This window comes from Heloderma suspectum, chromosome 5, assembly GCF_057233095.1.
Source record: "Heloderma suspectum isolate Gila_16-S chromosome 5, 16-S_ref, whole genome shotgun sequence".
Classification (NCBI taxonomy): Eukaryota; Metazoa; Chordata; class Lepidosauria; order Squamata; family Helodermatidae; genus Heloderma; species Heloderma suspectum.
This window is the reverse complement of record NC_139462.1, coordinates 200,317,711-200,330,346: the sequence shown is the minus strand read 5'-3', so window position 1 is coordinate 200,330,346 and position 12,636 is coordinate 200,317,711. Positions and strand designations below refer to the sequence as shown.

At 40.2% G+C, this 12,636-nt stretch overlaps 1 protein-coding gene across 1 annotated transcript in view; it reads right to left on the bottom strand.

Annotated features, from left to right (window-relative positions):
• Positions 1–12,636, bottom strand: part of PLXDC2 (plexin domain containing 2) — a 344,440-nt gene that overhangs the window by 143,627 nt on the left and 188,177 nt on the right. Inside the window, exon 3 of the mRNA XM_084859023.1 lies at positions 6,862–7,008. Within this exon, the coding sequence (XP_084715149.1) occupies positions 6,862–7,008 (147 nt within the window). The remainder of the gene's footprint in view (positions 1–6,861; positions 7,009–12,636) is intronic.

Genomic DNA, 12,636 nt, shown 5'->3' with positions numbered 1-12,636 from the left:
GCCAAACAGATAACCATTCACTGTGCTAGATTACTAACCCGTCTCTTGGTAATTCATAGGATGACATTATTGAGAAAAAGCAAAGATTTCCATGCCTATGCAATCTATCCCTTTCCTTGCAAGTTTTGTAAATGGCAAAATTGTGCCAGAGGTTCTTCTGCATTGCAATTTTCTGCAATACGGATCTATTTATGTAGATCAGGAGTTTGGGTTCATGCCTAGGTGCTTGATTATTTGACTGGGATCTTTTTGAGCCCATGCACTCGCAGGAGCAACTGCTCACACAGTGTGGCTTTGGCACTTCTAAACAGAAACAAACAGATGCTCGTTTCTGGGATGGGGCAGGTCAGCGGAGCTCACAGAAGGAAGCTTTGCTGATCTGTCCTGATCTGCAAATGAGCATTTACGCTTATTTCTGAGGTTGCTTTTAGAAGTGCGAAAGCCTTTCACAAACGCAATGCAACCAGCAGAGACAGAGAGGCCTGGTTGGATACTGCCCTAAGTTTACATCCGCCATATTTAAAACAACATATGTGGTTGTGATTAATAGTTTAAGACTGAATTATCACTTCAGATGTTTCATGTTTGTTGTTATTATAAATATATGCACCTGTGGATATTTCAACTAATATGAGTGAGGGACACACCAGTCTCTACCAAGTCCCCACCTGCTCTCTTACCACTGCCTCCCATATATGGTAGCCTCCTCTGCTACCACCGTTCCGCTTTTCATATTGGTCCTCATGCTCCGACTAGCACTTCTGAATAAACTGCATTTGCAAAGAGCTTAAAAAAGCTACCACACGAGAGCAAATGTGATATTACAGTAACTAATGTTATTATTTTTTCTTGATAGAGACTTAAGCCAAAATAATACTGACCAAAGTGGCCCTCAGCTCTCATTCCCAAAATCTTCATAGGAAAGCTACAATGATGATTGATCTTTTAGGGAAGGTGGAAAGAGTTCACATAATTATTAACTATGCTAATTAAAATGAGGGAAACAAACACATTGTTTATATGAGCTCATTCTGTCATACAGACTTCCATCTCGTTGGAATGAACATTCTAAGAATATTCTACAGGCCAGAAAAGTCACTCAAGTCAAAGCAAGCTACCACTGAAAGCAGCCACACATAACTTTGGATCACATGTAACTTGTGGTTTTCCAAAAGGTTGACGAAAATGGCCACATCCTATGCAAACTTCAGACTCTGAGCTCACACTGAATATCTTACAAACAAGGAGCACAAAATGTGTGTTTCTGTATTGGTTTGGCCTAAGTGAGCATGTGCCTAGTCAGTTTTGGCTAAGTTCAATAGTCCCCTTCACAAGTTACTCACCTGAGGGGTGGGTAGGCATGTGCTGAAAGGAAAACAGGGTTGCACCTCCTGGCCCTGACATTACATGTTCCAAATATCCCTGACCTCCCCTTCCCCCCAATGTTCATGCATTTCCTCAGATGTCTGGAGCAGAAAAGCGGAGTCCAGACATCCACATAGTGGGGATGGGACCAGGGAAACCATGACACTGGGGGCAGGCTGAGGTGTGGCCTTTCCCTTTCAATGCCCCATTCATACAATCATCATATGACCACCATATGAAGGGGGCTAACATGCTCCACCTTTTTCAACACAATCAGAAATAGCTACATTTCTTCTCCATTTCAGTAGAGGTTTGGTTGCTGTAGCATTTGCTTGAACATATCCAGATTTATCCACATTCAGATTGAGCAATCAGGTCAAGTCTGCCTAGCTATGTGAACTTCCTTCTAATCTCAGCCATCCATTTTGACTTGCCCAAATAGAAGTGGCTAGCTTTCAAAAGGATCAGACCCTGAAAGGTCAAATCCTCAGATCACTGAAGTCAGAATTGCATTCCCACATATTACAAGTTTTAGGTGTACCAGCAAACTACGATGCGATTAATATGCATCATGATTATTTCTATAATCTCGGACTTCAACAGAATTAAGGTTCTATGTATGAATGCATATATATGTATCTATGAGTGTGACATAACCACTTTCATCACACACTCTCAATTTGCATATCTATTTGTTCAAGAGTTCGCCTTATGCTCACTCATCTTTAGCACACAGTTTTCTTATTTTCTTTTTGGGCTGCTGTATCTCATGTTTAGCTTCAAAGCTCCCACAAAAGCCTTCAAAAATGTAAACCCTTGGTACAATCCTTGCAACTTCATTGTTGCCACAACTCATCTGAATTTAGTATTAAACCTAGGCTCAAGGATTCTGACAACATTGTTTTGGTTCGGAAAAGAAACACACATACGCACAATGGTTGCAATTCCTTTGATGAAATGTTCTTGCTTTTTTTATCCTGGTCTCTTTCCTGAGTTTCCAAGAGAGCTCAAGGAAAGATGTGTTGGCAGAATAGTCATACCATTAAACATTCTTATTTAGAGCAGGGTTTGCTTTTTATTACCAAACAACCAGGCATGTCTAGAAATCTCATATAACCCATATTGTGCTATATTACATTCATTCCTAACTCAGGGAACTGCCAAACGCCAGTATTTCCACTTTGCTCCATCCATTTATTAGCTATTCTTTTCAGTTTGGCTGGGAAAAGAGAGTTTCTATAAATTATGTTGTGTCAGTCTAAATCTAGAGGGTTTATTACCTCCCTCTCCATCCAAATCCTACAGAGATTCTCATCTGTCTAGTACTCTTCTCTCAGCCTGTCACCTGGTTGGTGAGTTTATTGGCCCTGGGAAATGATATGACACAACCCAATGGAGAGCAGAATTCTAACTCCCTTATTTCTCTTTTTTCCCTTCCTTCCTCACAGCCTCAGATACTTCCTTATGTATTTTTAAGTGAGCTATCCCTTAAAGCTATTACTTGGACCTTTTCCCCCAGGTGTCAGAACTTAGTCCAATTGCTTTTTCAGGCCGGCAGAGCAAGAATCTGTTCCATCATGACAACGGAGTCGTCATTTCTGCTATTGAATTTACATCTCCTTTAAGGCCAATGCTGACTCTTTTCTTCAAGCTGCTTCTGGTACTTTGGTCAGCTATGGGAATACTATTTGGAAGCCATGCAACATCCAATTATACTTGTAAGTTAGCAGCCTAGTTTAGCATTCTGGCTACAAGGAGTGTGTGATCAGAATCAGCCAAGGCAGATTTTTGATATGGAAATGGAATTACATCTGCCACATCTGTTATCATATGACAAGAATCAACAGCTTAAAACAACAATATTTTGACATGGATCTAATAGTTCTCAGAAATTCAGGTACCATCCTGGCATCTCCTACAAATGTAAAAGGGTAAATTGTTGCTGTTGTTCAGTTGTTCAGTCATGTCCGACTCTTCGTGACCCCATGGCCTTTCTGTCCTGCGCTCTCTCCCTGAGTATGCTCAAGTCCATATTCATTGCATCGGTGATGCTATCTAGCCATCTCATCCTCTGCCGTCCCCTTCTCCTTTTGCCTTCAGTCTTTCCCAGCATCAGGGTCTTTTCCAGGGAATTTTCTCTTCGCATTAGGTGGTCAAAATATTTGAGCTTCAGCTTCAGTATCTGTCCTTCCAATGAGCACTCAGGGTTGATTTCCTTTAGGATGGACTGATTTGACCTCCTTACAGTCCAGGGGACTTGTAAGAGTCTTCTCCAGCACCACAGTTCAAACGCATCAATTCTTCGGCACTCAGCCTTCCTTATAGTCCACCTCTCACAGCCATACGTTGCTACTGGGAAAACCATAGCTTTGATTATACAAACCTTTGTCAGCAAGGTGATGTCTCTGCTTCTTACTATGCTGTCTAGGTTTGCCATAGCTTTCCTCCCAAGGAGGAAGCATCTTTTAATTTCATAGCTACAGTCACTGTCTGCAGTGATCTTGGAGCCCAAGAAAGTAAAATCTGCCACTGCTTCCATTTCGTCCCCTTCTATATGCCAGGAAGTGATGGGGCCAGATGCCATGATCTTCGTTTTTTTAATGTTGACTTTCAAACCAGCTTTTGTACTCTCCTCTTTCACCCACAACAAGAGGCTCTTGAGATCCTCTTCGCTTTCTGCCATTAGGGTGGTATCGTCTGTGTATCTCAGGTTGTTGATAATTCTCCCGGCAATCTTAATTCCGACCTCTGATTCATCCAACCCGGCATTTCTCATGATGTACTCTGCATATAAGTTAAATAAGCAGGGCGACAATATGCAGCCTTGTCGTACTCCTTTCCCAATTTTGAACCAATTGGTTGTTCCATGTCTGGTTCTTACTGTTGCTTCTTGTCCCTCGTACAGGTTTCTCAGGAGACAGGTAAGGTGGTCCGGTACTCCCATCACTTTAAGAATTTGCCACAGTTTGTTGTGATCCACACAATCAAAGGCTTTAGCGTAGTCAATGAAGCAGAAATAGACGTTTTTCTGGAATTCTCTTGCTTTCTCCATGACCCAGCGAATATTGGCGATTTGATCTCTAGTTCCTCTGCCTCTTCGAAACCCCGCTTGTACTTCCGGTAGTTCTCGGTTCGCATACTGCTGAAACCTAGCTTGTAGGATTTTGAGCATCACCTTGCTGGCATGTGAAATGAGCACAATTGTGCGGTAGTTTGAACACTCTTTGGCGTTGCCCTTCTTTGGTACTGGAATGTAAACTGACCTTTTCCAGTCTTGTGGCCATTGTTGAGTGTTCCAAATTTGTTGGCATATTGAGTGCAGCACTTTAACAGGATCATCTTTTAGGATTTTAAATAGCTCAGCTGGAATACTGTCATCTCCGCTAGCTTTGTTGTTACTAATGCTTCCTAAGGCCCACTTGACTTCACTCTCGAGGATGTCTGGCTCAAGTTCAGTGACCGCACTATCATGGCTATCAGGGACATTCAGATCTTTCCTGTATAGTTCTGCTGTGTATTCTTTCCACCTCTTCTAATCTTATCTTCTTCTGTTAGGTCCCTGCCTTCTTTGTCCTTTATCATGCCCGTCTTTGTACAAAATGTTCCCTTGAGATCTCCGATTTTCTTGAAGAGATATCTAGTCTTTCCCATTCTGTTGTTTTCCTCGATTTCTTTGCATTGTTCATTTAAGAAGGCCTTCTTGTCTCTCCTTGCTATTCTCTGGAACTCTGCATTCAGTTGGATATATTCTCCCTTGCTTTTTGCTTCCCTTCTTTCCTCAGCTACTTGTAAAGCCTCCTCAGACAGCCACTTGGCTTTCTTTCATTTCTTTTTCTTTGGGATGGATTGAGTTGCTGCCTCCTGAACAATGTTACGGACCTCCGTCCATAGTTTCTCAGGCACTCTGTCTATCGGGTCTAATCCCTGAAATCTATTCCTCACCTCCACTGTATATTCATAAGGGATATGATTTAGGTCATACCTGAATGGTTTAGTGGTTTTCCCTACGTTCTTCAATTTAAGCCAGAATTTTGCAAGAAGCAGCTCATGATCTGAGCCACAGTCAGCTCCAGGTCTTCTTTTTACTGACTGTATGGAGTGTCTCCATCTTTGGCTGAAAAGTACATAATCAATCTGATTTCGATATTGACCACCTGGTGATGTCCATGTGTAGAGTCGCCTCTTGTGCTGTTGGAAAAGAGTGTTTGCTATGATCAGCGTGTTCTCTTGGCAAAACTCTATTAGCCTTTGTCCTGCTTCATTTTGTACACCAAAGCCATGCCTGCCTGTTATCCCGGTGATTTCTTGACTTCCTACTTTAGCATCCCAATCCCCTATGATGAAGAGGACATCTTTTTTTGGTGTTAGTTTTAGAAGGTGTTGTAGGTCTTCATAGAACCCATCAACCTCAGCTTCTTCGGCCTCAGTGGTTGGGGCATAGGCTTGAATTACCGTGATGTTGAATGGTTTGCCTTGGATTCATACTGAGATCATTCTATCGTTTTTGAGATTGTACCCCAGTACTGCTTTTCCCACCCTTTTGTTGACTATGAGTGCTACTCCATTTCTTCTCAGGGATTCTTGCCCACAATAGTAGATATGATGGTCACCTGAATTAAATTCGCCCATGCCTGTCCATTTGAGTTCGCTGATTCCGAAGATGTCAATGTTCAATCTTGCCATCTCATGTTTGACCACCTCCAGCTTACCTTGATTCATTGATCTGATATTCCAGGTTCCTAAACAATATTGTTCTTTACAGCATCGGATTTTCAAAAGGGTAAATACAGGGCTGCTACTTTTTAGTTCTAAATATGGCAGTTAAGCTAGTCAGTTTGTAATGTAATTCTTCTGTCAATTGAACTCAGTGTCAAAACAGCCACTGACTTGAATGACACCAAGATTGCTTTTTCTCCCCATAGCAGTTTGTAAATTTGTTAAGAACATAAGAAGACCCATACTGGATCAGACCAAAGGTCCATCTAGTCCAGCATTCTGTTCACACTGGCTCACCAGCAGTTGACAGGAGACCCACAAGTAGGGCATGAATGTAAAGCATCATCCCGCCCATGTTTCCCAGCAACTGGTGTTCATAGGCATACTACCTCTGATACTGGAGGTAGCATATAGCCATCAGAACTAGTAGCCGTTGATAGCCTTCTCCTTCAGGAATTTTTCTAACCCCCTTTTAAAGCCATCCAAATTGGTAGCCATCGCTACATCTTGTTCCAACTTGCAGAGAGATCTGAAGCTCATTTGGACAATGAGTCAGTAGGAATATATTCCTGGGCAATATATTCCTAGAAACAAACAAAAGCAACTCTTTATTTAAAAAAGGAAACAAAAAAGACAAGCAGTTACAGATCTGAGCTTTAGGCTCAGAGGTGAACATCCTTGACTAGTAGCTGTTCTACACAAGTAATACAGTGTGCATCACAGGGGTAGCCAGCATATCAACAAAAAAGATTACATAGCAATGCATATGAAATGCCTTACCGCTGCTTGCCTATGAGTGTTGGAGAGGATCCCATGAATCTTCACCTTATCTTTCTCCATTTTGTCTATGTTCACCCATAGATCTCGGCTTGTAGAATCGAATGGACCATATGTCCTAGAAGTGTAGTAATTGTGATCCATATCCTCCTGAAAAAAAGGCCAAACACAGTTAAAAATCAACATGAATCCTTGTTTATTTTTAAAAGGTGTAATCTATGTATGTTTAGACAGAAAAAAAGTTCTACAACTCCCAGCATTCTCCAGCCAGGAATGCTGGGAGTTGTAGGACTTTTTTCTGCCTAAACATGTATAGGATTGTGCCCTTAATTGTTTATCGATGCAAGATTTATTCATTCCTTACAGAAACCAGTAAAGTTCTATTTCCTTGCCACATAAATGAAGAAGACTAAAGTAGAAAGAGAAAAACACAGACCATGTTATTATATCAGTTCTAAAACAGGAGAACGAAGCACCAACTCTGCTTGAGATAAATCTGATTTTACAAATGCAATTTTGGCATCTTAAGAAGTCAAATAAGTGGGTCCCACAAATGCAAAAATAACTGCTGGTTTCTGATTGAGTGATCACCAATAAATCCTAGGAGACAACTTCTGTTTTAATAGGTATGACAAGAAGTAACTTTTTTCAAAAATAGCTTTTAAATTATTAGATTTTGATACATTTTCACTTCCTCTTTCTTTTTACTGATCTGTTTTTTTAATTAGAATGTGAATTTTTAATAACCAAAAGTACTGCTGTGATACCAGTGTGTACCAGTTTTTTTCATCTTAAGTTAACATGAAACTGATAGTTTCCATGCTTGCTCCATTAAATAAAAAAGAAAGCAGCTGTGCTACATAATCTTCTTTATGAAAAGCAATCTCACATTTTAATTTTTACTTGAGTCCTGCCCCCTATGGCTCCCCTTTTATTTCTTTTTGGATCCTCCCATCAAGAAAAAAAGGCATTAGTGATGTGCTAAAGTAAATTGACCACAGACATTTCTGAAATAATTAGTTGAACCTTCAGGTTAATATTTCAGCATGCTTAAACCAAAAGAAATATTCGGCACAACTCCCCCCCCTTTTCTGTTTTATATGTTGTTTAGCAGTCACCCTAAAGTATAGTAGTTGCTCTCAGCTGGAGCACTTATATGTTGAGTTCTGCAACTTCTTTTTTTTAAAAGCCATAACCTATAGATTACAAGCGCATATGACTGAACATACACATGCACAAGGTAATGCTTGGATTATTTTATTTCAGCTTAATAAACCAAGATATGCATTAACCTTTTACCTGTGTGCTCTGTCTTTACGCTGCCCCTTCTTCTTCCCTTCTTGGCACTGTGCAATAAGCCAGGCAGTCTTCAATTAACTATAGTTTCCTGTTTCACCCAAACTGGGAAACTATAGTTACCAGGTGTGGAACAAGCCAGGATCTTAAACTATGGTTTGAAATTGGTTTTCAAGCCTGGCTTATTCCAAACCTGGTAACAATAATTTCTTTGTTTGGACAAAACGGGGAACTTAGTTAATTGAAGACTTCCAGGTTTAACTGAGCATGCATGGGCACAAGTCTAATTCATACCTTGATTTTTTACGCTGGCATACACACTTAGCATTTCCTTTAGTATAATAATTTACAGCAATGAACTCGTTTTTTCCGTTGTTTTTTTTTTTTAATACTCCTCTAAGTAGAAAAAGCAGTTTTGTAGTTTGTCAGTAATACCTGCTACTGGAGGAAACTGAAACTGAAAACACATATGCAGATCTAGTCCACATGGACATAGCCATTTAAGCACTGCAGCTATTTAATGTTATAGAAAGAAGTTAATATTGCACTGGTTCAAAACTTGAATGCTTCATGCAGAACAAGTAGCTGACATTTTCAAATCTAGAGTGTGATCCTTTTTAATGATGCTATCATGATGAGTGGGAAAAGACTGTACAGCAGTGTTTTGACTGGTGTTATCTAATTGCTCTGATTCCCTCATTCAATTTCCCATTTCTCATTTTATGTTCACCAAAGGTAGAAGGAACCAACCACTGCCATTTGAGATCTATGGAAATGACAATGGAAACTTCTTCAAATTCATGAACAGCTATATGAATCCACATCTTTAAGCCCTACTGCATAGTGTTTCATATTCACAAATTTGATAGCTTGATAATGAGATGTTTGAAGATTTTCAAAGACATAATGCTAGCGTATACTCTATGTTGAGAAATATAGATAATAAATTTTGCTTCTTCTTAAAAGCAGCAACACAATGCTATAATTTATTAGCGATTACTATGAAACCTTAGTATCCACTGTTTGAACAGCAACATTGATTTACCCTTGAGATATTTACCCTCTTTTTGATGTTCACTAAAACACATTTGCTTGGACTTTATAGGGGAGGGAGAACTGAATGGGCATCTAATTCACAACTGACTCATGTTGCCCATGTTGTGCCCATCTCAGAGCAACTTCTGATGTTACACCTTCCATAGCCATCAGGCCTGCATACTTCTGTTGCACCCCTTCTTGGATGGGAAAGCCTTGCCCACAGTCATACATTCCTTAGTAACATCAAGGATAGACTACCAAAATGCACTCTACATGGGCTGCCTTTAAAGACTGTTCAGAAAATTCCACTGGTTCAAAATGCAGCTGCAAGAATCCTGGCTGGAGCAAGACTAATGGAGCTTACAACTCTAATATTGTTTGGTCTGTATTGGTTGCCGATTCACTTCCAAGCCCAATTCAAAGGCAAAACCTTGGCTTTTCCACAGAGCTCTTGCGGATGTGTATGGATGATGGTTGCAACTGACGAGTGAGTGGAAGGAATGACTGACAGCTGAGACAAGAATGGAATGTTGGGTGGAGCTAGTGGCAGTTGGGGAAAGTCAGTTTGAAGGAGGACAGGGACCGTTAGAGAGAGGTCACAGAAGCAGGGGTTGGAGTGAGGACAGAATTAGATAGTGAGAGGAACTAGGGGCCAGAGTAGGTTAGTTAAGTGAGTGAGTAGAAACAGAGATAGGTTGTAAATGAGAAGAGAAGGAGAAAAGCTACTGAAAGCAGAGATGTGGTGTTAGGTTTTTAGAACCATTATTATTATTATTATTTATCAGTTATTGTTTGTTCTGAATGTTGACATCTTAATAAATAAAGATACATTTATCCTGTTAAATACCTATGTTCTGGTCTGGATGGATTTTAAGCTTGGCACATATCGCCCCACATACTAAGGATATAAAGAGGAGAGTCCTACTGCTCTCTGTAATAGCTTTGGCTATTGGGTGGTATAGAAATGTAATAAATAAATAAATATCAGTAGGTGGAGATAGCTGGTGTTTTGGGGAGTGGAATTTCAGGATGAAAACAGATCGAGGGAAAGCTACCCCCCCCACACACTTCCTGGAGTGTCATGGTCCCAATCTGAATTGGGGCCATGTGCACTTACACTGAAGTAAATAAGAAAATCACATATAGCTCTGTTATGCATGATTTGAAGAATGTTTGGTTTGGCCCTTAAGATGGAAAGTGGGAGGGGGCTGCAGACAGAAAAAGTGCTTAATAAAAGTTTGCTTTTGTCACTAATTTATTGAGAATCTTAGGAAGCACCTTATTATTTGGTATTGTTTTTGAAATGTGCCTCCAGCTTTCGCAAGAAAATGGGAGAGATATAAAAACAGGCAATATGTCAGCCATCAGGGCTGTCAGCTAGTGACAAGAACTTTCTGGTTGGTGCCACTATGGGAGTGATATTTTCACTCATATCTATATCTTATATATACACATATATATATACGTGCACGCGCGCACACACACTGAAATCTTTATATTCAAATCTGTGTAGCCACAATTTTTTCTTTCCCTTTTCTTTTTATGAAATTTTACAATAAAAAATAAATAAAACCATGGCAGTTCACCAGAAGAGGGAGACCCTAGCCTGTTATCCCCTATGATTAGGTACCACAAAAAAGCTGGCACAAGGAGCTTCTTCCATTTGCTGATTCAATGGTTGCCTCGTGACATAAGGGGCTGCTGAGATTTCACCTGGCCCTAAAAAGCCTGAGACCTTTTGGCTCCTCACTCTGAGGAACTTTATGGAGGACGTCATGCTACTGCCAGACCCCATGTTCTTGGTTCATGTCGTAGCCATCTGCCTTCCTCTCCCCCAGCACCTCTCCTGCTTTGCCTCCCAGGCTGCCTACTCAGTGATAATTGTCGTCAACAGTGTCTCCAGACAAACTGGCATGATATGATCCGTAATGCCCTCAGAGAAACAACACACAAGCCATATAATGAGAAGTGTTCTTTCTGAATCAGTGTCAAGAAATGTTGCTGTTATGGTTACGAACCATAATAAATGTGCAGCTATTGACGATCAAGAGCTTTTCTACGTGCCATTAAAATGACACCTCATATTCCACAAAGGACAGAAGCTAAACAAAACAAAGTCTAATGAATCTGTAAAGAAATGCATGTCAATACCACAACTCTATTTTTTTCCTTTAATATAAAAACAAACAAACAACCCAAGGTGAAATCAAGCTGACCCACCTTGGCCCCGAACAGCTTAGGTAACATGTTGTGTTAATCATACTGAGCCTCACTGGATTGTAGTATAAGAAATACACAACTGTAAACTACCTTTTTCAATTTCTTTTTTATTAATATTTTATTAAATGCATTCATTATCATAAGACGAAAATATTGTAAACACAAACATCAAAGCTTGACATCAAAAAATCATAATAAAAAAGAGGAACAATGTTTAAACATTGAAAATAATTACAATATGTGTTTTAATGAAACAAGCAAACACTAAATCATCCCCAATAGAGAAAAAGGTTCATATGCTTCCTGGACATTTTCATCCCAATAAATAATAAAACACTTTTCTATACATCGGTCTTCTGTTAAACTCCCCTCTCTAAGTCTTACGATATTGATCAATTTTATCTCGATGGCCATATTCCAAATTCTAAAACACCAGTCATTAATTGATGGCAGATTAAGCTTCTTCCAAATAAAACTAATTGCCATTTGGGCTGCTGTTAAAAGATGAACTACCATTTCAATATCCTCAGAAGCAACTCTACCCTCAAGATATCCAAAAAGAATGATTAGTGGCTCTCTTGGAAGCACATATCCCCAAATTGATTTAATCTCATTTAATACTAGTCCAGGATGGCCATGTGTGCTCTTTTACAGAGGATTAAAAGGTAAAAGGTGTCCCCAACCAGTCGTGTCCAACTCTAGGGTGTGGTGCTCATCTCCATTTCTAAGCTGAAGAGCCAGCACTGTCCGAAGACGCTTCCGTGGTCATGTGGCCGGCACGAGTGAACACCAAGGTGCACGGAATGCTGTTTTCCCGCTGAGGCGGTACCTATTTATCTACTTGCAATTTCTTGCTTTCGAACTGCTAGGTTGGCAGGAGCTGGGACTGAAGACGGGAGCTCCCTCCGTCACGCAGCACTCGGGTCTCGAACTGCTGTCCTGCCGACCTTCCAGTCTGCAGTTCAGCGTCTTAACCACTCTTCTGTTTGAAGGCGTCCTCTGTTTGAAGGGCTGTCAGTCAAATTCCGGTTTAAAGATAAAGAACCAGAGGAATGGTTGCCCATCACCAGTTAGCACCTGAACAGCAGACTGAACTGGCAGGCACACAGGTCACCTGGTCACACTCTTCCACACTATGGTGAGATGTACTGTATTTCTATTTAAATTATAATAATTATTTCTAAATGTGCATCTATATAAATTAATATTTATATATTATATAAA